Genomic DNA, 22,624 nt, shown 5'->3' on the forward strand with positions numbered 1-22,624 from the left:
TGAACCCAATATCATCGAAGACAAGAATGGATTCCCCTAAGTTGTCCTGACTTCCACATGCATGCCATTGCATGAACACACACACTCTCTCCGATATAAATAAGTGTAACAAAGATATTCTTAAATATAAAGGAGTATATTATAGTCAGACATGGAGGTACATGTCCATAATCCCAGCACTTGGGATGCTGAGGTAGGAGGATCTCAAATTTAAGGCCAGCCTGGGTCATATAGGCAATTCCAGGTCAGCTGGGTTATATAGAGAGACCCTGCTCTTTCGGCCATCTTTCTGCGCTGACACCATGGTGCGCATGAATGTCCTGGCTGATGCTCTCAAGAGCATCAACAATGCTGAGAAGAGAGGCAAATGCCAGGTCCTCATCAGGCCCTGCTCCAAAGTCATCGTTAGGTTCCTGACTGTGATGATGAAGCATGGTTACATTGGTGAGTTTGAAATCATTGACGACCACAGAGCTGGGAAAATCGTCGTGAACCTCACAGGCAGGTTGACCAAGTGTGGAGTGATAAGCCCTAGATTTGACGTGCAACTCAAAGACCTAGAAAACTGGCAGAACAATCTGCTCCCATCCCGTCAGCTTGGCTTCATTGTACTGACAACCTCAGCTGGCATCATGGACCATGAAGAAGCAAGACGAAAACACACAGGAGGAAAAATCCTGTGATTCTTTTTCTAGAGATGTAAAACGCATTAATAAAAAGCCTCCATAGACTGTGGGGAAAAAAAAAAGAGAGACCTTGTTTCAAACAAAACAATGCAAGTATACAATACTCTCAATATTTAAAATCCATTAATTCTTCAATTAATTTCTGAATCTGCACTGTAATCTATTGAGAGGTAAGAATAACTGAATGGGCCGGGCAGTAGTGGCACACATCTTTAGTCCCAGCACTTGGGAGGCAGAGGCAGGTGGATCGCTCTTTGAGTTCGAGGCCAGCCTGGGCTACAGGGTGAGTTCCAGGAAAGGTGCAAAGCTACACAGAGAAACCCTGTCTCAAACACACACACACACACACACACACACACACACACACACACACACACAAAGACTGTTCTTGGGGCTGGAGAGATGGCTAAGCAATTAAGAGCATTGGCTGCTCTTCCAGAGGATCTGGGTTCAATTCCCAGCACCTACATGGCAGCTCACACCTGCTTGGAATTCCAGCTTTGGGGATCTGACACCCTCACACAGACATACATGCAGGCAAAACACCAATACACATAAAATAAAAAATAAAAATAAAGTAATTAAAAAAAAAAGAATGATGGGGTCTGGAGAGATGGCTCAGTGGTTAAGAGCACTGACTGCTCTTCCAGGGGACCTGTTTCAAGTCCCAGCACCCACATGGCAGCTCACAACTGTCTGTAACTCAAGATCTGATATTCTCACACAGTCATACATGCAGCAAAACACCAATGCAAATAAAATGAAAATAAATAAATTTTAAAAATCACACACACAATAATTAAAAAAAAAAAAAAGGAATGACAGTTCTTGTCCAGGAGAGGTTAATTGATGTGCCTCCTTTACACAGCTAGTATGAGGAGTGGGAACAGAGACTTAGTCACTAACTAGTGATGTCGAGTTCTATATTTCCTCTGACTCTCTAAGAAGCAATTATTCTGCTAAGCATATTTACTGCTGGGAAGGAGATCACTTTACAGTTGAGTATTCTGGGTCTCTGAGCAGCTACCATTTTTCAAGACAAATTAATACTGTCAGATTTGTTTTCAACGTGTGTCTTATGGGTTGAGTTAGCATAAGAGAGATCTAGCAGCTGGCTAGTCTGGGTAAAACATTTCTGGACTTTAAAACTGAGGACATTTATTCATTTTTCCAAATCTCTTCTTTTTTTCTTTAGTTTTAATTGAAATCCCCCCCAAGTCTCCTCTATAATATCACCTCCAGTGATCCTTTAATTGTACATAATCTGTACTCTTTCTAGGGTCAGTTTTATACCTGGCACTTGAAGCCTGTCCTGCCCTAACCCTTTTCTCCCACTCTGTTTTCAGTTTTCAACCCTTGTTAATACTCTGGCTCAGTTTGCTTTTTTTTTTTTTTTTTTTTTGAGACGGGTCTGTACTGTATGGTCAGGCTGGCTTCAGATCTACAATCCTTTTGCTTGGCCTCCAGCATGCTGGAATTATAGGCTTGCTCCATCATACCTGACTTTCCTACCTTCCATGTTAGTGCATTCCTTGATGCTGCCCAAAGGTATGGGTTTTTCCACTCTGTTGTGGCCCATGTTATGTATCTGATGTAAGAATTTCTTGTTTATCCCCTGGATCTCTGGAAGCCTTCCCTGACCATGACCCAACAACAACAGGTTTCCTTGTCCTTGCTCTGTTTAGCTCTCTGAGCCCCCTGCACAGTCCTTGCCCCAAGCAAGCATGCAGTATAAGGTGGCATCACCTCAGATGGACTTTGTAAAGCTGCCCTCATCTCTCGAGTTTTCTTCCATCTGTTCAGGGAGGTTAGATCCAGGGAGCAGATGCTATGGTTTCCAGTGATGTTGGTTGTGACCTCTCGGCCATGCTCCCGAAGGGATCCAGTACTTGAGAGAAATACTGGAGACAGAACCCAGGAGAGAGCCCAGGTTCAGCCCTTGGGAAAGCCAACTGCTTTCTATAGTCCTTCGCTGGCTGCCTGCCAGAGCAGACCTTGAGCACACCATTCTGCAACAATGACGATGAAGTGTTATGTTTCTGGAGTGTCTTTTATGTTCTGGATATAATCCTCACCACTTTACCTATACATGACATTTGTTTTATGCTTTCACAAAAACAATGCCTGCTGGCACCTACAGATTACATAAATAACTTGCCAACATCACACTATAAATTATAAAAAGTAGGGATTCAGACCGGAGGACTGTTTTCACAGCCCATGCTAGCAATCACTACAGTGTATCACTTTCGTGGCGTCTGATGTTAAGTTAAAAGACCCACCTGAGCCTGGTGTGGCGGTGCAGACCCGTAAGCCCAGCACCAAGGAGGCAGAAGTAAGAGAATCGCTACAGGTCGGTACAAGCACATAGTGAATTCTGAGTCAGTCAGGGCTACACAGTGAGACCCCTTTCAAAAAACAAAAGAAATGACACATCTGTCTATTTTCTGGGGGAATGAAATCTGTTGTTGAGGTCAGAGACAGGGTCAGGAGGTTTCACTCTCTCAGGCACACTGGAAGGAAGGAAGGAAGGAAAGAAGGAAGAAAGGAAGAAAGGAAGGAAGGAAGGAAGGAAAAAGGGAGGGAGGGAAGGCGGGCAAATTCTGACAGCATGAAAAGCACAACTTCTAAGTGGCTGGGGCCTCTTAGAAGGTGGAGAGACAGCTTGGTGCACGGAAGAAGCCCTCCTTGTGGGGTGCGGGGTGGTGAGCTGTCTCACCTTTCAAGAGTAGGTTTTGTCTCTTGCTTTTCGTTGAACCTCAGTTTCCCTATCTGCAAACTAAGGGTAAATATAAGATAAACTGACCCACCCTCTCCCAAGAACAGGGTTTCCTCAGATCTTTTGGGAAAGCCCCGTCACTGACACCGAGGAACGGCGACAAGGAGAAGCTGTTGTGTGGTGACAGTCTAGGACCAGGATCCAGTGGGCTTCACAGCTCAGTCCTGAAACTCTATCCCGGTGACACCGTCAGCACGGGCCAGGGTCTCAGCTCTACCCCCACGGCCCACTCTTTCCGCAACCCCCCAGTCTTCCAAAGGGCGTCGCAGTCCCGTGAAGGCTGCCGTAGTCGCGGGATCCCGGCGGCCGGCCGCTGGCTACACTGCGGCGGCGACAGCTCTGGAAGCCCGGGCCCCGGGGGCCCAAAGAGCATCACGTCATCCTTTGCGCCCGGCGCCCGCCCCTCCCCGACCGCGCGTGCGCACGCGGCGGCGGTAGCGGCGGCGGCGGGTGGGGGGCCGCGGTGGGGCGGGCAGCCGCTCTCTGCCCTTCCTCAGGCTTGCTCAGGCCGCGGCGCGGAGGACAGTCCAGGATGCGGCGCGGGGTGGTCCAGCGCCCCCCTGCCCCGGCACGGCAGCGGCGGCCGCTGGGACCCGGCCAGGCCCGGGGGCGGCGGCCCGAGCCTCGGTAGCGGCGGCGGCGGGAGCGGCGGCGGCCGAGGGCGAGCGGGCGGCCGGGGGCGGGGGCTCGGCTCCGCGCGGCTCGCCCGGCTCGGCCCGGCGCCATGAGCGGCGGCGGCGGAGGGGGCTCGGCGCCCAGTCGCTTCGCCGACTACTTTGTCATCTGCGGGCTGGACACCGAGACCGGGCTGGAGCCGGACGAGCTGTCGGGTGAGTGCGCGCCGAGCCCGGGCGGGGGCCCGCGGTCCTCGCTTTGTCCCGGGAGCCCGGCGAGGGTCGGGCGAGGGGACGGGACGCGCGCGCGGGGCCGAGGGCCTGCTGCCCCACGCGCGGTGGGCACGGCGTCGGCGACCTGCGAGGACGCGGGCGCTGTGGGCGCCCAGGAGGTCGAGTGGTTTAGTGCAGAAAGAAGGGGAGCGTGCCTTCCAGCACCCTTTTGGGAGGGTAGAAGTTAGCTCCCGTCCTGGAGAGAGTTAGTCCCACCCAGACTTTTCAAAAGAGCAAAACAAAAACTTGAGTTTATCTGGCCTCTTCCCAAGAAGCCGGTGATACCAGTTCCTCAAAACCGTTATAACTCACTTCTGAGCAGGCCAGGCCCCGGGCTTTTCCCCCACTGCTCTACCCCTCTGGATGAGACACCAAGTGACAAATTGAACTCGAGTTACACGAAGAATGATTTCTCCCTTGGCACTAGAAAAGAACTTGCACCCGGGGCCATGCCTTTTTATCAAAGTTATGTCCTTTACTAGGCGAGGGTCATTTGTGAATAAAAGGGCGACGTCCCAGTTGGACAGGTTGTGCTGTGTTCTGATGCCTCTCAAGTTATCTTTCAAAGGGGAAGTGGTGGGGGAGTGACAGTGAGGTCCTGACGAGATTTGGCACCCATTGCTTGAAAGTGTAAGAATTATGAAATCCCCGGTGAATTCCTCCGCGCCCGCACTGAAACCCTTGAGTTGCGACAGTTTTGAAAAGTTTTTGTCTGGAGTGGCCAGTAAGCATGTTTCAGTGGGTGGAGGCTTGCGTTAGACTTTAAAGTTATGTCATACCGATTTGATGAGGGGAACTCCTTTCCCTTTCTGTCGCGGTCGGTGTGGTCACTGCGCGCTGTACAGTTTCCCCTTTTGAAAGTGATCATCCTGTTGACTGATTTCACTCTGCTTAAGAGATGCTAGGACAGTTTTGCTTTTTTTTTTTTTTTGGTCACCAGAAAAATTCCAGTATTTCTTTTGAAAAAAACTAAGTGCCCACTTCAGATGGCAAAAATGGATTGTCTTTTTAACATATGAGAAACTGATACTTTATTTAAAAAATCATGAAGTAGTAATGGATTGATGCTAGCTGAGCCTCCTGTTGGGGGCAACTTTAGTATTCCAAGCTCACCTTTTTATGTCGTCTAATTCTACACTACAGACAGATGTTGTCATCTGTTTCATATGTATAACTTTAGACTTTGGGATGATGTAGTTGTTGGAATACGGTTCTAGGTCTTGGTGTTGGAGAGGATCTGAGAGGAAAGTGAGGCCCACAAGGAGAGCAGGGCTTGTAGCTCTTGACGGTTGGTCCAGCGCTTCTGTGGTGACATTGTGCTGTATATAGTAGCCCCTCTGGAAGTCTTTAAAAAACAGTAACATGGTCACCAGTGGTGGTGTGCATTTATAATTCCAGCACTTGCGACGCAGAAGCAGGAGGATTGCCACAAGTTTAGGGCCAGGCAGGGCTTCGTAGTGAGACCCTGGCCAAAAAGAAAAAAGAAAAGCAAACTAACATGTTGAGAAGGGTTAAAAACAACAGTTTTTCTGGATGAATAAAATAATAAAAATAACAATTTTCTGGATGAAGCTCAAAGGTAGAATAACTATTGTTATTTTTATATTGTGCCATTGAATGTATGCTAAATTGTGTAGATATTTGGTTTTAGAAAATAAAGACAGCCTTAAGGGGTGGTGTAAACCCTGCCTGCCCTTGGGAGGTGGAAGCAGGGGAGTCTGGAGTTCCAGGTCATTCTCAGGACATTAAGGAAAGAAAAGAAAATGGGGTTTGGGTTCGGATGAGACAGTGTTGCTTTGCTGTTGGCAATATTTGTGCCTCAAGCAGATTAGATAACCAGCACTGCAACTAAAAAGGTTTTACTGAAAACTTAAACTGAAACTTAAAAAAAGCATTATCGTTTACCAAAAAAGAAATGTTATTCTCTTTATGAATACCTGTTAATTATCTGGCTTCTCAGCAAGTTAAAATTCTATCCCTATGCAAGCTTATTGGGAAAATAAAGAAAGGGATGAGTTTGAGAAACGTGTAAGAAGGCATTTTGTGTATTTTTAAATTTGGTTGCAGTAGTATAATGCCAAGATCGTTTATCCAATAGCTTGCCTTTGTTAGAGCAGACACTGATTGAGGGATTTTTTTTTCCACCCTTTTCACTTCTGGTGGGTTGATTGGGGAATATGGATGACCCATGGGGACTCTTTGAGCACAACAAAACAGAATACAAATAACTTTGTGCAGTCCATGCTGAGACTCTCTAGGGTGCATTTTTCTCTCCTTAGCCTGTTTGATTGCTCCCAAATTGGTGATGTCATAGTCCGTGAAACTATATGAAATTAGGAATTGCGCTCAGATTCTCTGGTTAGGCACTGAGAGGAACCTATGTTCTTTTCTCCAATCCAGTTAAGTTGTATTATTTCTCTGGTAGTTTCCAAATACTCAAAAACAAAACAAAACAAGCTATGTCCAGAAAAAGCAAATCAGAGATGCTTAGACAGGCTGGGTATAGTGGTCCACATCTGTAATCCTAGCACTGGGAAGGTTCAAGATGCAGGAGAGTTAGACATTTAAGGTCATCCTTGTCTACATAGCTAGTTTGAGTTTATCCTGGGCTACATGAGACCCTCATCTCAAAGAAAAAGAAACCAAAATTAAAAATGCTTCCAAGTAATTTCATCATCAGGAAGATAGAGACAGATGTGTGTCAATTCCAGACCAGCCTGGCTGCATAGTGAGACCCTGTTATAAAAAAAGCAGAAAGTAAAAATTAAAATTAGGGAAAAAATCCTTTCAGAATCTTTTCTATGCTGACACAGTCAAGGATCATAGAAATCTAGGGATGCGGTAAATAGTGTGGGCTGGAAGAGAAGATTAGCTAATAGTCACATTAAAAGAAAGGCACCGGGTGGTGGTGGAACATACCTTTAATTCTAGCACTTGGGAGGCAGAGGCAGGAAGATCTTTGTGAGTTCAAGGCCAGCCTGGTCTACAGAGTGAGTTCCAGGATAACCAGAGCTATTACACAAGAAACTCTGTCTTGAAAAACCAAAATAAAAAAAAAAAAAAGAAATAATCTCTAAATGTCACCTTAAAAATTTTTTTTAAAAAAAATTTTATGTGCATTGGTGTTTTGCCTGCATGTGTGTCTGTGTAAGGATGCCAGATCCCCTGAAACTGGAGTTACAGACAGTTGTGAGCTGCCATGTGGGGTGCTGGATTAAACCAGGGTCCTCTGGAAGAGCCGCCAATGCTCTTAACCACTGAGCCATCTCTCCAGCACCCTGAATGTCCCTTTTGAAGAGATGGAAAATTCTGTCTAGGAACTCCAGAGCAGAGGACTTGTCAGGTGGAAATTCTTAGATGTACTGAGCACTGAGATTAGAATGGTTTTTCTTTTTGAAAATGATGTCTTGCCACGTAGTCCAGGCTAACCTGTGACTCCCTGTGTAGGAAGCTCAGGCCATTATGATCGCTAAGTATGCTTCCTTGAACTAGGATTTATGTGTGTGCCACTGTACCTGGATAAAATTGGAACTTTAAGGCTACGAAATGTCAGACAGGGAAGCATACTTAGAGATCATATAACTTGATTTTACAAATGAGAAACCAAGGTGCAGAGGAAGGAAGAGAGTGTTTGTTTTCCATGCCACGTCCCATTCGTCTTTCCTGCTACTTGAGTGATGGTTTGTGTGCTTTGCAGTTGTCTAATGGGGATGAGAGAAGTAAGATACTTGTATGATGGGACAGAAGCAGACGTTAAGGCCTTTTATTCAGGCTCAGGTTTCTATTTGTTTGTTTCCCAATTAAGACAGACTCATGTAGCCAAGGCTGGCCTTGAATTTGGATCCTTCTGCCTCTACCTCTTGCCTCCACCTGCTTGAATTAGATGTGCACCACCACACATGACTCTACTGTTTTGTTTTGTTTTTTTTTTTTGTGGCTGATTAGTATTCTGTGACATAAAACATACAATTAGTTGATTAATATTTGAGTTGTTTCTACTTTTTAATTATTATGAGTAATGTTGTGAACATTTCATACATGGTTTTTGGTGGGCATATGGTTGGGTTTCCCTTGGCTTGCATACCTAGGAATGAAATTGCTAGGTCATATGGAAACTTTGTTTAACCTTTTGAGCAATTGCTTGCTAGTTTGTTTTCCACAATTGCCCCACCAGCCGCTCTTTCCACCAGCATCCACGTATTCCCAACAGTACAATCTTTCTGTCTTGTTTTACTTTGTTTTGAGACAAGAGTTTTTTTACCCTGTAGCACAGGCAGACTTTCTCTGGACTTAAGATACATCTCAGGCTGGCCTTGACCTTATGGTGATCCTCCTGCCTCAGCCTCCTGAGTGCTAGGATTATAGGTGTGACCCACCAGACCTGGCTGAATGTCTTTTTGGTTGTAGCTATCCATCCTATGTGTGTAATGTGGGTTTTGACTTCCTATTCCTGACTGCTAAGGAAAGATATCTTATTTAAAAGAAATAGACTTTTTCTCATTTTATAGAGATGAAGCTTGAGAGCTGAGTGTGACAGTGCATGCTTGTAATCTCAGCACTAGAGGCAGAGGCAGTACGTCCCTAGTTCTAGCCCAGCCTGAGCTATACAGAGAGATTAGCTCCCCCTCCATCCCCACTCTCCATCTCATCCCTGTGCTCCCTCCCCCCCACACCTAAAATAAAGATTGATGAATTGACTGGGGATGTGAACCAGTGGTAGAATGCTTGTTTGGCATACATGAAATCCTGGGTTTGATCCCCAGAAATGTTTGGTAAGCGAGTTTCTTCAAACTACGAGTCAATATGAATAAAAAGTATTTTGATCTTTCTCTACCAGTCTGTGAGTTCCAGGCCAATTCTCAGTGTCTCTGCCCTGAAACCTAGCATACTAGCTACAGGAAACTCCAATCTTGATGGCTCACCTCAGGCTTCTGATTGCCCAAAGTCAAGGTTGCTGTAGTAGGGGGAGATTTCCCAAGTAAGGTCATGTGTTTCTTTTGCAAGGTAGAACAAGGAAGAAGTCTGAAGAAGGCTAGCACTCAGGAAATGAAGACGCAGCCCAAGGCAGTTTGAAACACATAGCGAATTTGTTCCGAGACTGAACTGGTACAACACGAGAAAGCCCCCACCCCCCTTCCTCAGGTGGTGAAGGTCACGTGGAAAATGAGTGGACTTCACTTTAATGACTTTGGGGCTTTGCACCTCTCATGAGGAGATCCTGAGTCAGTGTTTAGTGCTTAAATCAAATTCTTTATTCTGTTCAGCCCTTCCTTCCTTCCTAGGTTAAAAATAGTTTCTTTGCCTAAAGTCTCCTTTGGTAACATCCTTTTCCAGGCCCATTTCCTTTTAGAAACTTCCTTTTTGGCTAAGTCTGGTAGAAGGTGTAGTTGGGCTTTGCTTGGCTCTTGCCTGGCGCTGCTCCTGTAATTACCAGATGAGTGTAGAGCTCTCAGGACTTACACAGAAGGGGCCCTGTGCTTTCAGTTCCTGCTGCTGTGGAACAGCCCTCTGCGAAAGGCTTGCCTTTCCACAGAAGCTGGTGACTTCCATTCAGTGATGAAATTTTGTTTGTCATTACTAAACTTTCAGGTTTACTTTCAGTTATTAAGTGAGGTAGATATTAGTAGAATGTCCATATTCCAGGTATTTTGTATTGATTTAAAATTTTTTATTACCTTTTTTTTATATTTATGGGTGTACATGCGTCATAGCATGTATGTGGAAATCAGAGGACAACTTTTGGGAGTTGATTCTCCTATTGTGTAGCTTTTAGGGTTCAAATTCAGGTCCTCAGAATTGGCAGCAAGCATCTTTACATGCTGAGCCATCTTGCTGGCCCACTTTTTAATTTATTATTATTATTATTATTTTATTTTTTCGAGGTGGGGTCTTACTATGTATCCTTGGCTGGGCTAGAGCTCAGTATGTAGAACAGGCTAGTCTCAGATTCACAGAGATCCACCTGCCTCTGCCTCTAGATAAAGGCATGCACCATTGTGTCTGGCCAGTTGTTGATTTTAGTTTGGAGTATTTGAGCCTGTGAGCCACAGGATCCTGGCATGGTGGACAGTAAAAGGGTATGCTGGATCACAAGCTGTTTTCAGAATGTTCTTGGAGGATCAAACACAGCTCCAGGAATTAAAATAGCAACAGGTAGAGTTTAGACCACTGAATTTGTAAGTATGCTTAAGATACTTGCTTGAAAAGCAACTGAAGGAAAGAGTTTATCTTGGCTCAGTCTGGGGTGATGCAGTCCATCATGGCAGGGAGATTATTATGGTGGAAGCATGGGGCAGCTGATCACTTCATCTGCAGCCAGGAAGCAAAGAGAGATGGTGCTGGTGCTCAGCTCACTTTCTCCCTCTTTTTTAGTCAGTCTGGGCTCTAGCTGAGGGATGGTTCCATGTGCATTTAGGGTAGGTCTCCCCACCCCACTCCCCACCTCACTGGAAACACCCTTGAAGACATACCCATCTTTGTGTCACAGGTGATTCTAAATCTGGTTAATGAATATAAACACTATGGTCTGGTGAAAATGTTACTAGGCCAGGACAGGCATGGTGGTGCCTGCCTGAAGCAGAAGAAGACAGATCTGTGATTTAAAGATAGACTGGTCTACATAGTGACCATGAGACCAGTCTCAAAACAAACAAACAAACAAACAAACAAACAAACAAACAAGATTGCTAGCAGCCAGATAGTGTTGGCAAATACCTTTAGTCTCAGCACCTGTGAGGCAGAGGCGGTGGATCTCTGTGAGTTGGAGGTCAGCCTGGTCTACAGAGTGAGTTCCAGGACAGCCAAGGACTACATAGAGAAACCCTGTCCCAAAAAAACAACTTTTTTATACATACATACATATATACATACATACACACACACACACACACACACACACACACACACACACACACACACACAAAATCTGCGGCCTACTGTATAGATGGGACTAGCTAATTTAGTCTAAAATACTTGTGTGGAATGCTGAGTGGTATGAGCAGTGAGAAGGTTTGTGGAGGTTGCTGTCATTTAGTATTCTTTGAGTTCTAAACTTCCCAGTGTGCAAAACATGATCATGCGTTCGTGTATATTGGTCACAGAAGCAAAAAAGTATCAAGAGCTAGAAGTAAGAGACTCTATTCACCACTTTTGATAGATGGTAATGATTAATGTTTCTAAATGATTTTTATAGTTTTCTAGTGTACTTTTAAACAATTTTTAATTTTTTTCAGTTTCATTTGGGGAAAAAAAATCTCCTGGCTGTGTGGGGGTGGCATATACCTTTAATCTCAGCACTTGGGAAACAGAAGCAGGTGGATCTCTGTGAGTTCCAGGCCAGCTTGGTCTACAGAGTGAGTTGCAGGACAGCCTCGGCTGTTACACAGAGAAACCCTGTTTCGAAAAACAAGCAAACAAAAAATAAAAAAGGAAAAAGAAATCTTTTGTTCAGTGTTTACCCAGCAAGTTAGAAAAGAATTGTTAGAATCCAGGTCTCTGCTGTCTCAGTATTGATGTGACTTTACTTTTAAAAAAAATTTTTTTCAAGACAAGCTTTCTCTGTGTAGCTTTGTGCCTTTCCTGGAACTCACTCTGTAGACCAGGCTGGTCTTGAACTCACAGAGATCCACCTGGCTCTGCCTCCCGAGTGCTGGAATTAAAGGCGTGCGTCACCACTGCCCGGCATGACTTTACTTTTTAATTAAAACTTAAAAAATATTTTGGTGATGGGGCATTTGACTAGTGACTTGTCTTGAATTACAGAGTTTGGCATGACATGACATGACATGCTGTGGGTTTTTTGTGGTTCAGTCTCCAGCTCATAGCTGAGTAGAGCTGCAGTGTCAGGAGATCAGGCAGATGACCTGCTTCCTTACATACAGTTAGTAAAGCTGGCTGTGGGTTTTGCTTCTTTCCCCTCTCTTATCAGTTCTGGAAATCTTAGATCAAAAAGTGAGTAGAGCTTTGGTTCTAAGAAGGCTAGTGCTCTCCCCACCCCAGTGTCTCTCTGTGTTTTCAGGATGTTTCAGGCTTTTTGCATGTGGTCTGTTTTCTTTGAAGAAGAAAGGATAAGATTTGCATCTCCTAACCTCAGAAGTCCCTTGGTGTACTTGATGTAGTGTGCAGTTCTCATCCTCTGTGTTGGTAGTCAGGGGTCTGCTTGTGATTTCTGTGGTCTTGTAAAGAAATGATAGGGGAAATAACCAAGAAACTTTGAGAATATTTTAAGTGATGGAAACAGGAGAAAATGACTTAGAAATAATAATCACAGGCCAGGGTTCATAAGATAGATGGCAAATTCCACTCATTTTAATTATAATACATTAAGCTGACATTTCAGGAAAGTCTAGAGAATCGGTTCTGTTGGGGTGGAACAATGGCTCAGTGGTTAAGAACATTGGCTGCTTTTTCAGAGGACTCATGTTCTCTCCCCAGCACTCACATGACAGCTCACAAACAGCTATAACTCCTGTTCCAGGGCATCTGATGCCTTTTGGCCTTTGGGCACACTGCACAGACATACTTGCACACAAAATTAGAAGAACCATTAGCTTTCCTATATGAATGACAAATATACTGAAAAAAGAAATCAATGAAACAGTCATGTTCACAAACACTACCAAAAAAAGGGGAAAAAAAGTTTAGTTTGGGTCTGGAGAGATGGCTCAGAGGTTAAGAGCACTGACTTCTCTTCCAGAGGTCCTGAGTTCAATTCCCAGCACCCACATGGTAGCTCACAGCCATCTGTAATGAGATCTGGTGCCCTCTTCTGGCCTGCAGTCATACATGCTGTATACATAGTAAATAAATAAACCTTTAAAAAAAAAGTTTAGTTTTATTTATGTGTGTGTGCCTACTTTTCTGTTTGTGAACCTGCTTGTTTGTATGTGTACCACGTGTATGCCATACCCACTGAGGCCAGAAGGGGGCATTAGATTCCCTGGACCTGGAGTTATAGGTGCTTGTGAGCTGCCAGACGTGAACCCAGATCCTTTGCAACTGCCCTTAACCACTGAGCGATCTCTAAAGCCTTAAATTTATTCTTTTCTTAAGGTCAGTGTATCATCTCTGATGTTTTATTTATTTATTTTTTTGAGACAGGGTTTCTCTGTGTAACAGCTCAAGCTGGCCTCGAACTCAGAGATCCACCTGTCTCTGCCTCCCTCTGCCTCCCAAGTGCTGGGGTTAAAGGTGAGTGCTATCACTGCTGGACAAGACTCTGTTTTTGTAGTTTGCAAGTGATAGCTATAAGGTTGGTTTAGCCTAGTTATGTAGATAGGGATTAATTTTGTTATATACTGTTACATACTAGAGATTTAATTTTAGGAAAGTGTCTTTTTCCCTTATCTTTTCTATTTTTCATTTAACATGACCATTAAAAAAGTTTTTTTTTCTGGGCCAATGAGATGGCTCAGAAAGTAAATTTGCTTGCTACCAATGCTGCCCTCTCCACACTGTGGAGAGAAAGAATCTGTTCCCAAAGTAATTTGTTCTGCGACCCCCACATACAATAAATAAGTGAAATAAACTCTTAAAAGAAGTTTAGCTTTCTCTTGATTCTAAAATCCTGATCCATTATACAACTTGAAACATTACATAACTGTGTTAGAAATTTCTCTTGACCCACATAACTGTGTTAGAAATTTCTCTTGACCCAGAGTCAGCTAGGCGAAGTTCTTCACTTTGCTGGAGACAGTGGTTCATATAGTAAGTGCTTAATGACGGCTTGTTGTATTATTATGAAAAGACATCAGCTTCTTTTCAGATCTTAACTGGTTTTCTGATGTAAGGCATAATACTTAACCTCTTGGAACTTAATCAGCCAAACTTAAAACTTTCCTGAGTGCTGAGTAGTGAATGTAAGAGAGGTCTGTAAGAGAGAATAGCAAGGACTGTGATTAAAGTTCCTGAATTTTTAAAAGTCTGAAAGCCAGAGTCAGACTTGAAGCTGAGATGTTGATGGAGGAACACTTGGTTTTGGAGTCTGATTATTCCATGATTTGTACATTAAGGAGATGAATGTGTATTTATCTTGCTACATAGCCCAGGCTATGCTCTCAGCTCTTCTAGTCTCCTGCCTTGGACTCCAGAGTGCGGGTGTTACAGGCATACTCCACAAGGCCTGGCTTCGTTTTCAGGTGGGTCTCCACCTTGATAGTATCTTGTGTTAGCCTCAGCCTCCTGAGTGCTGGGTAAGATGGCGTGTGCTACCACACCCAGCTCTGTCTTGGATTCTTTTTTCTTTTTGTCCTTGCTTTATTTCGGAGTTGTCATGGACCTTTTTCCTTTTTTCTGGCAATACCAGGGATTGAATCTAGGGCTTCCAGCATGTTAGACTAGTGCTTTACAGTCCAGTCCTTGTGTTTTGATTTTTTTTTCACAACTTATGTTTGAGAGCCTAACCGTAACCAATCAGTGACTTTGGTTGTAGTTTCAGATTGTTCATTCTCACTTTTGTATGCTTTCCATTGTGTTACTTTGCTACATTTTGTCTCTGAATTCTACATTTGCTAGGCACATGGGTAGTTTCAGGATTTTGAGTATTGATATTTCGTTAGAATTTGCTTCATAGGAGTACTTTTAACTTTTTGTTGTTTTTGTTTTTGTTTTTGTTTTTGTTTTTCCAGACAGGGTTTCTCTGGAAGTTCTTACTGGAATCTTGCTATGTCCTAGGTGGGAGTCTGTGGTATATATGAAGGTATCTTCTAATCTGTGCCTTCCCTTTTTAATCTCTCTCTCTTTTTTTCTTTCTTTGGTTTTTTTGAGATAGGGTTTCTCTGTGTAGCTGGCTGTCCTGGAACTCGCTCTTTAGACCAGGCTGGCCTTGAACTAACAGAGAACTAACTGCCCCTGCTTCTCCAGTGCTGGGATTTACCAGCATTCCCTTTCTAGTCTCTTGATGGTGACTTTCAAGGAACAAAAGCATTATTACATTGTAATGTTTATCACTTTTCTCTCTTTATGTATAGTGTTGTTATTTTGTATCTTTTCGATGATTACAAGGTAAGGAAGCTCTTCTGTGTTTCCTTTAAAAGGCCAGGTTGTTTTACCTTTCATATTTAGACGGGCAAGTAATTCAGAGCTAACACTTTAAAATACTGTGCTGCAACTATTCTGTTACTGGCTGGAAAAAAGCCCACTTACTTTTTTTTTTTTAATTTTAATTTTTTATTTTTATTTTTCAAGACAGGGTTTCTGTGTGTAACCCTGACTGTCCTGGAACTCATTCTGTAGACCAGGCTGGCCTTGAACTCACAGGGATCCTCCTGCCTGTTTCCTGAGTGCTGAAATTAAAGGTTTCCTGTGTGCTAATGCTGCCGAACTCCCCTTTACTTTTTTTTTGTCTGTTGTTGGCTGTTGTTTGGTATTCTACAGAGTGAGTGAACCATTTCCCATCCACAGCTGGGCTTGAAACACAACAAGGCTTTGATCAGACCAGTACAGTGCTTTAAAGGAATATTTTGTAAAACAAGTGCTGGTTTGTGTTTTGATAGTACCAATTCATAAAATTTTAGTGGTTAGAAAATTCTGCTTTAAAAAATTATTATTATAAAAGATGGTAAGGGTAAAGAAGTTTTCTGTCTTTGAGGGCACATTAACACCAGGCACCCATGTTCTATTTTTGGTTTTTGGAGACAGGATTTCTCTGTGTAGCCCTGACAGTCCTAGAACTCGCTCTGTAGACCAGGCTGGCATCACACTCAGAGATCTGCCTGTCTCTGCCTCTCAAGTGCTGGGATCAAAGGCGTGCGCCACCACATTTGAGATATTGGCTACCTTGGGTTCTGCTGTATGTTCTGTGAAGTGGATATGTGTTACCATGTCCTTGCAGTGGAGTATTCTTTCTTGGGAAGTATTGGGGAACTCCAAGGGCATTCTTGCATTTTGTTTTCAGGACTACAGATTTGGAAGGGACATACATAGGGCGGCCCTTAGGGAAAAAAAGGAGCCAGTATTTGTTGAGTGCTTTACTTACTATTACTCATTTATTCTAAAGGATGTAATTGAGAAACAGCCAAAGTGGAGCTGCAAAGGGCAGGGTATAGGGAGGGCTAGAACCTGCATCCCTTCTTAGGGCTCTGTCTCTAGCCCTCTTCTGTTTTCCTGTGCTGGCAGAGGTATGTTTGTTTTCAGAACTTGTTTTGTTTTCTTGTTGGCATGTTAGAGATAGAAACTTTGGAGCTCATTTTATGATAAACTGGCTAACATGGCTTCTGCTGCCTTAAGAAAACTTGCATTGTTAGAATCTGTGCAGCTTCTCAGTTTCTTAGATTTGTTTTCATGAGCCAAAAAAGAAAATAAAACTTTGATTCTGTTCAGTATTTCTTCAAGAAGTATATTTATGCTAGATGGCACTAAATGTGAAATCTCAACCACGTTTGAAAGCAGGGTGGTGGCAAATGCCTGCAGTTATGGCCTTTGGGAGGTAAAAACAGGAAGATCAGAAATTTAAGGTCACCTTTGGCTCTATAGTAGGTTTGAGGCCAGCCTGGGTGGGATACATGAGCTCCTGCCTCAAAAACAGCACCCAAAAGCACATTTGAAAAAAGCAAATCAAACCTGAAACTGCAAAATATTTTTTTGCCCATTATCAGGATAAATTATGTATAGTTTGGAAAGAATGAATTGGTAAGAAAAGACTGACACTGAGATCTCTAAACACTTACTAGAAACATTAAATTTTGCTGTGAATGAATTGCAGTCTCTGACCCAGACATTGCACCTTAGAATTCCAAAGTATTTGGGGATGAGCTAATTCACTCACTGTCAGAAACCTCTAAAGAACCAGAATAACCAGGAAAAAAAAAAAGACATTTTTCAAGACCAAGAACAAAGTAAACTTGAAGTATTCCTAGCTAAAATTTAGAATGGAACCCTTCTCTCTCTTCCTGTCTAACTGAGGGCCTGCAGAATTGCTCGTGGAACACAGGATGGTCAGAAGAACCATTGTGATGTTCAGAGGGTGGCAATGAGAGAATGTCCTGTTGTTCACAAGTGCATCTGTGGAGTGAGCTTCAAGAAGTGTGCCCAAGCTGGCTTCAGACAGCCTCCCAAGTGCCGGGATTGCAGGCATGAGCTTCCATGGCTGGTTTATAGTCAGTTTTCTCGAAGAGAGGAGGAGCTATGTAGAGATGTGTGGGTAATTATGGAAAATGTGGGCAGACAGTGCCATGCTGACAGGAGGAAGAATGCTTTTATATAGCTGACACTTAGAGGAGATAGAGGGAGGGTGCGGAGCCTGAAGTCTGAGGAACAGGTATGGATCCATCCATATTTTCCTTTTTGAAAATCTTAGCAAAACACAGAAAATGGACAATGGGTGAGGAAATCTGGGAAGGAAGTAATTGTTATGTTAACTTGTATTCATGGGCAGGGTTCAGTGGGTAAAAGCTGACCTGAATTTGATCTCATGTAGAAGTAGAAAAAGAAAACAGAATCCACAAAGCTCTTCTCTGTTTTCTACATGTACATCGTGGCATGTACCTGCCAGCATGAGTACACACACATGCATACACATAAGCACACATTTTAAATATTTATTATTGTTTTATTTGTTGTGTATGTGTGTGAGCCTGTATGAATATATTTGTACAATGTGTGTATGGAGGCCAGAAGAGGCATCAGATCCCTTGGAACTGGAATTGTGAGCTGCCAAGTGGGTGCTGAGACCCCAGTTTCTGACAGAGCAATTAATGCTCTTAACCACTGAACCATCTCTCCAGCCCCCATACGCTAATTAAAAAAAAACAAAAACAACTTAAATTTTACTTATTAAAGGACCCTGTTTTCTTCATTTGTGGTAGTCTTGAAAGGGAGACCAGTACTAGCTAAGTTGGAAACATAATCCAGTTTTGGGAGACTTTTCTTATTTGTTTGTTTGTTATGTAGCCCTGGCAGGCCTTGAACTCACAGATCTCCAGCTGCCTTTTTCTTTCAAGTCCTGGGATTTAAGGCATGCACCACCACACCTGCTCCCCACATGCTTCTATAGTACTAAATCAATTGAGTTTTATAGTATAGAAATGAGGAATTAATTTAATATTCTAATTCTTAGATGAAATCTCATTACTAGGTCCAAAGAAATTAAGTTAGTCAAACTGAGCTAGAATGGTAGCACATGCCTGAATTTAGTGCTCGTAAGACTGGGACAAGAGGGTCACCAATTTGAGGCCAGCCTGTACCACATAAGCAAGATCCTGTTTTTGTTTTTGTTTTTTATTATTATTATTATAATACTCTTTTCCATAGAGATTATGCACAAAACTTGTGACTTCAGTAAGTACAGAAAAGTATAAAGAAAAATGAGCAGTTACCCATACTTTTGCCTTTCAAAGGTAATAGATGGTGTGTTTTACTTATTTTTCTCATTATTGTGACAAAACGAGCTGTGATGAGTGTGTTTTGGCTCACAGTCCATGAAGACAGGGAGGTCATGGCAGAGGATCCTGAGTACTGGTCACATTGGTATGCACTCAGAAAGTGGAGCTCTGGAGGCTGGTGCTGCGCTTGTTGTCTTTCTTTGCTTCAGTCCAAGCCCTTTGAATGGTGTCACCCTGCCTTAGTTAGGGTTTTGTTGCTGTGAAGAGACACCATGACCACAGCAGCTCTAACAAGGAAAACATTTAATTGGGGCTGACTTACAGTTCAGAGGTTCAGTCCATTATCATCATGGCAGGGAACATGGCGGCACATAGGCAGACATGGTAGCTGAGAGTTCTACATCCTGATTTGCAGGCAGCAGGAAGAGAGGGACACTGGGCCTGACTTGAGCGTGTAAAACCCTAAAGCCCACCCTGACAGACACACTTCCTCCAACTTGGCCACCCCTCCTAATCCTTGTCAAGTAGTTTCACTCCTTAATGATCAAACCTCCAAACATATGAGCCTATGGGGGCCATTCCTGTTCAAACCTCCTCACCCTCTTTATGGTGAGTCTTTTCACCTCAGTTAACCTCACCTAGATAATGCTTCCCAGGTAGGCCCAGAGCTTTATTTTGTGGTGATTCCAGTCTCCTCAAGTATCAGTGTTAGCCGTTTGTGTTTCAGGACTAGGGATGTAGCACACAGTGGCAGAATACTTGGTGATGTGTGCAAGCCAGTTTCACAATATGACTCTCAAACCAAAAAGAGTTTGTTGGGGCTAACTGGTTAAGAGCAGTAGGTGCTCTTAACGGCTGAGTCACCTCTCCAGCCCATGTTGAATTATGTAAAAATATCACATGTTGCAGGAAAATGCCACTCTGCACTTTGTAAGAAAGTGTTGGGGCCCAGAAGACATACACTGAATTGTGGCTCTTTGAAGTCAGGGAAGCTGGAAGCCCTCAGCATTGGAATCTTTTAACCTTAAGTCCTTTTGTTTCTCCCCCCGTATCCTCTTCTGAAGTGAGTTGTAGAATTCAACCTTCCTTAAGGTGAATCACAAAAACTGAGGTCCCCTCAACCCCCAGTGAACACTTGAAAACCTAGAAGGGCAACTCTTGCCCTTCTCCTTTCTGTTCTTTCCTAGTCTGGAGGAGAGGAGTGCTGCATAGAAAGTCTAAGAACAGATGGGCCTTCTCATCTGAGCACACTCTTTCACCCGATTACACTTCTGTGTGGCTTTCCAGTCTGCACTGGGCCAAAGCATAAAAGCAGACATTTTCTCCTGGATTTCTAAAGGCTCTATGTCACAGGAAATTTGTTTAAATATATTTGGTATGCTTATAGACTGGAGAGATAGCTCAGTTGTCAAGAATATAGAGTTCAGTGCCTTGTTCCTATGTCAGGTGGTTTACAACCTGACTATAATTCCAGCTCCAGGGGACCTTACCTGCACTCACATGTGCACAGATACACACGTACAATAAAAATAAGTTAAAAATTTTCCTTTTTGGTTTTTGAGACAGGGTTTCTCTGTGTAGCCTTGGCTGTCCTGGAATTCACACTGTAGCCCAGGCTGGCCTTGAACTCACAGAGATCCACCTGCCTCTGCATCCCCTGTGCTGGGATTAAAGGTGTGTGCCACCATGCCTGGCAAGCCTCAGATCTTTGTGCTAGCCCCATCAAATCAGTCTTGGGTTGTTTGTTATGGTTTGCCAGGCTTGTTGCAATAAAATCTTGGAATGTCCTGCTTTAGAGACCATGACTTCTACAGCTTGTCATATTACCTGTTAAACATAGCAAATTCGGGCCAGGCGGTGGTGGCGCACGCCTTTAATCCCAGCACTCAGGAGGCAGAGGCAGGTGGATCTTTGTGAGTTCGAGGCCAGCCTGGTCTACAAAACAAGATCCAGGAAAAGGCGCAAAGCTACACAGAGAAACCCTGTCTCAAAAAAAAAAAAAACAAAAAACATAGCAAATTCTCCAGATCTGAGATGCTACCTCAGTAGACGTGTGTTCACTGTAGGATATTTAGTTGTGCTAAAAGGAAACACCGTAATAGTCCTTGCTATTCAAGCTGTGTCCTAGCTATGCATAGTGGAGCACACCTACAATCTTAGCACTTAGGACAGTGGTTCTTAACCTGTGGGTTTTGACCTCTGGGGGGGTCGAATGATCCTTTCACAGGGGTCACCTAAAACCATTGGAAAACACAGACATTTACATTATGATTCATAGCAGTAGCAAAATTATAGTTAAGAAATAGCAATGAAAATAATAATAATTAAGAAATAGCAATAAAAATAGCAATGAAAAAAACAGGAACTGTATTAAAGGTTTGCAGCATCAGAAAGGTTGATTTTTTTTTTTTTTTTTTTTTCCAGAACTGGGGACTGAACCCAGGGCCTTGCACTTGCTAGGCAAGCGCTCGCTCTACCACTGAGCTAAACCCCCAGCCCCATCAGGAAGGTTGAGAAGCACTGCTATAGGAGGTGAAGTTGGGAGGATTAGAAGTTCTGTGGTTATCTTTAGCTACATAGGGAGTTTGAGGCCCACTCAGGCTATTTGAGGCTATGTCTCAAAACAAAAATAAAAACAAACCCCACAAAAAAAACCAGAGTTTGTAATCTAGTAATATGGAGCAGTCCTGTCTGGGTAAGTTCTCAAATCCCAGTCACTTTGTTAAAACCTGTTAGATAGGAGGTATATGAGTTGGCTTAAGTCTGGTGCCTATAAGATTTTAAACAGTGGGCAAAGCCCCAACACAAGTAATAAATTACGTGACAAAGAAAACACACTGAGAAAGGAAGTGAGCAAATCTGCCTCCAGGGGAAAACACAGGAGTAACAGATGGTCTCTTGATTTTCCTCGGAAAGGCTTGGTGAGAGTGCCTTTCTTGGGTTAGTGCCTGGGAGGGAGCTTTTGTGGCCTTTCTGGGGTAGGGGCCATTTACTCCCTGCTTCTGGGTGTTCTTGAATGACCCCTGAGTACACAGTCAGCTGGTGATGGAGACTGAGGTGCAGGCTCTCTGCAAGGAGCAGTTAGTTAGCTTCACTTTATGTTATTACAAATTTACTTCAGTTTCATGGCAAGAGGAGATAAGGGGGAGGGAAAGTTTCCAAAACTCACAACCCTTATTGTGTGTGGCTTTTGTTTGTTTTTGTTTTCTTGGGACCCATTCATGCTTTAAAAAGCGTAGGCTGGCTTCACACTTGTGACCAATCCTTCTGCTTCTGCCCTCAAGTGACAGACAGACAGTTGGGTATCACCATACTTGGCTTGAATGTATGTTTTTAAGGTGTCATTACTTAAAAAGACATCTAATAGTAATCTCAAGGTTAATTTTCACTTAATTAGTAATTTCCATTTCTTTCTATTCTGCACTGTGCCCCATCACACACAGATGACAGGAAATGCTGTTTGGTTTTGAATTGGGGTTCACAAATTATCTGGAAGACAGGTACAGTAGAAATACAGGGAACAGACCTGTTGAAAACAAAACAGGCTGGATCTTTAATGTGTCAAATTAAGCAGACCCAAACTCTATACATCTCAGTGAACTTCTATTTTGTTATTACACTTATTATTTAGATTGTATGTGTGTATGTATGTGTATGTGTGTGGGCATACCTGTGGAGGTTAGAGGGCAATTTGGAGAAATTGGTTTTCTCTTGCAACCATGTGTGGATCGTGGGGCTCAAACTCAGATCATCAGGCTTGCCAGAAAGTGCTTTTACCTGTTGGGCCATTTTGCTGGCCCCCAGAATCTATAATGCTTCATGAATTTTCCATGTTATCCTTGCATCCAGTCTTCTGTCTGTTCTCCAGATTGGATAATTGCTTTATTGTTTTTAAGTTTGCTACTTTTGACATCTCCAATCTGCTGTCAAGCCTGGTCACACAATGATGTTGTC

General features: G+C 43.4%; 2 protein-coding genes across 4 annotated transcripts in view; both read left to right on the top strand.

Annotated features, from left to right (window-relative positions):
• Positions 1-286: 286 nt before the first annotated feature.
• Positions 287-732, top strand: LOC131900172 (small ribosomal subunit protein uS8-like). Its single transcript, XM_059251537.1, has one exon. It carries the CDS (start codon positions 303-305, stop codon positions 681-683), a length of 381 nt encoding a protein of 126 aa, XP_059107520.1. The 5' UTR covers positions 287-302; the 3' UTR covers positions 684-732.
• A 3,423-nt stretch (positions 733-4,155) lies between these two features.
• Positions 4,156-22,624, top strand: part of Dennd5a (DENN domain containing 5A) — a 69,299-nt gene continuing 50,830 nt past the window's right edge. For all 3 annotated transcript variants that reach the window (XM_059268957.1, XM_059268975.1, XM_059268965.1), the window contains exon 1: positions 4,156-4,295. In XM_059268957.1, the coding sequence (XP_059124940.1) occupies positions 4,190-4,295 (106 nt within the window). In that variant the 5' untranslated portion in view covers positions 4,156-4,189. The remainder of the gene's footprint in view (positions 4,296-22,624) is intronic.

The sequence above is a fragment of the Peromyscus eremicus genome, chromosome 1, assembly GCF_949786415.1.
Source record: "Peromyscus eremicus chromosome 1, PerEre_H2_v1, whole genome shotgun sequence".
Classification (NCBI taxonomy): domain Eukaryota; kingdom Metazoa; phylum Chordata; class Mammalia; order Rodentia; family Cricetidae; genus Peromyscus; species Peromyscus eremicus.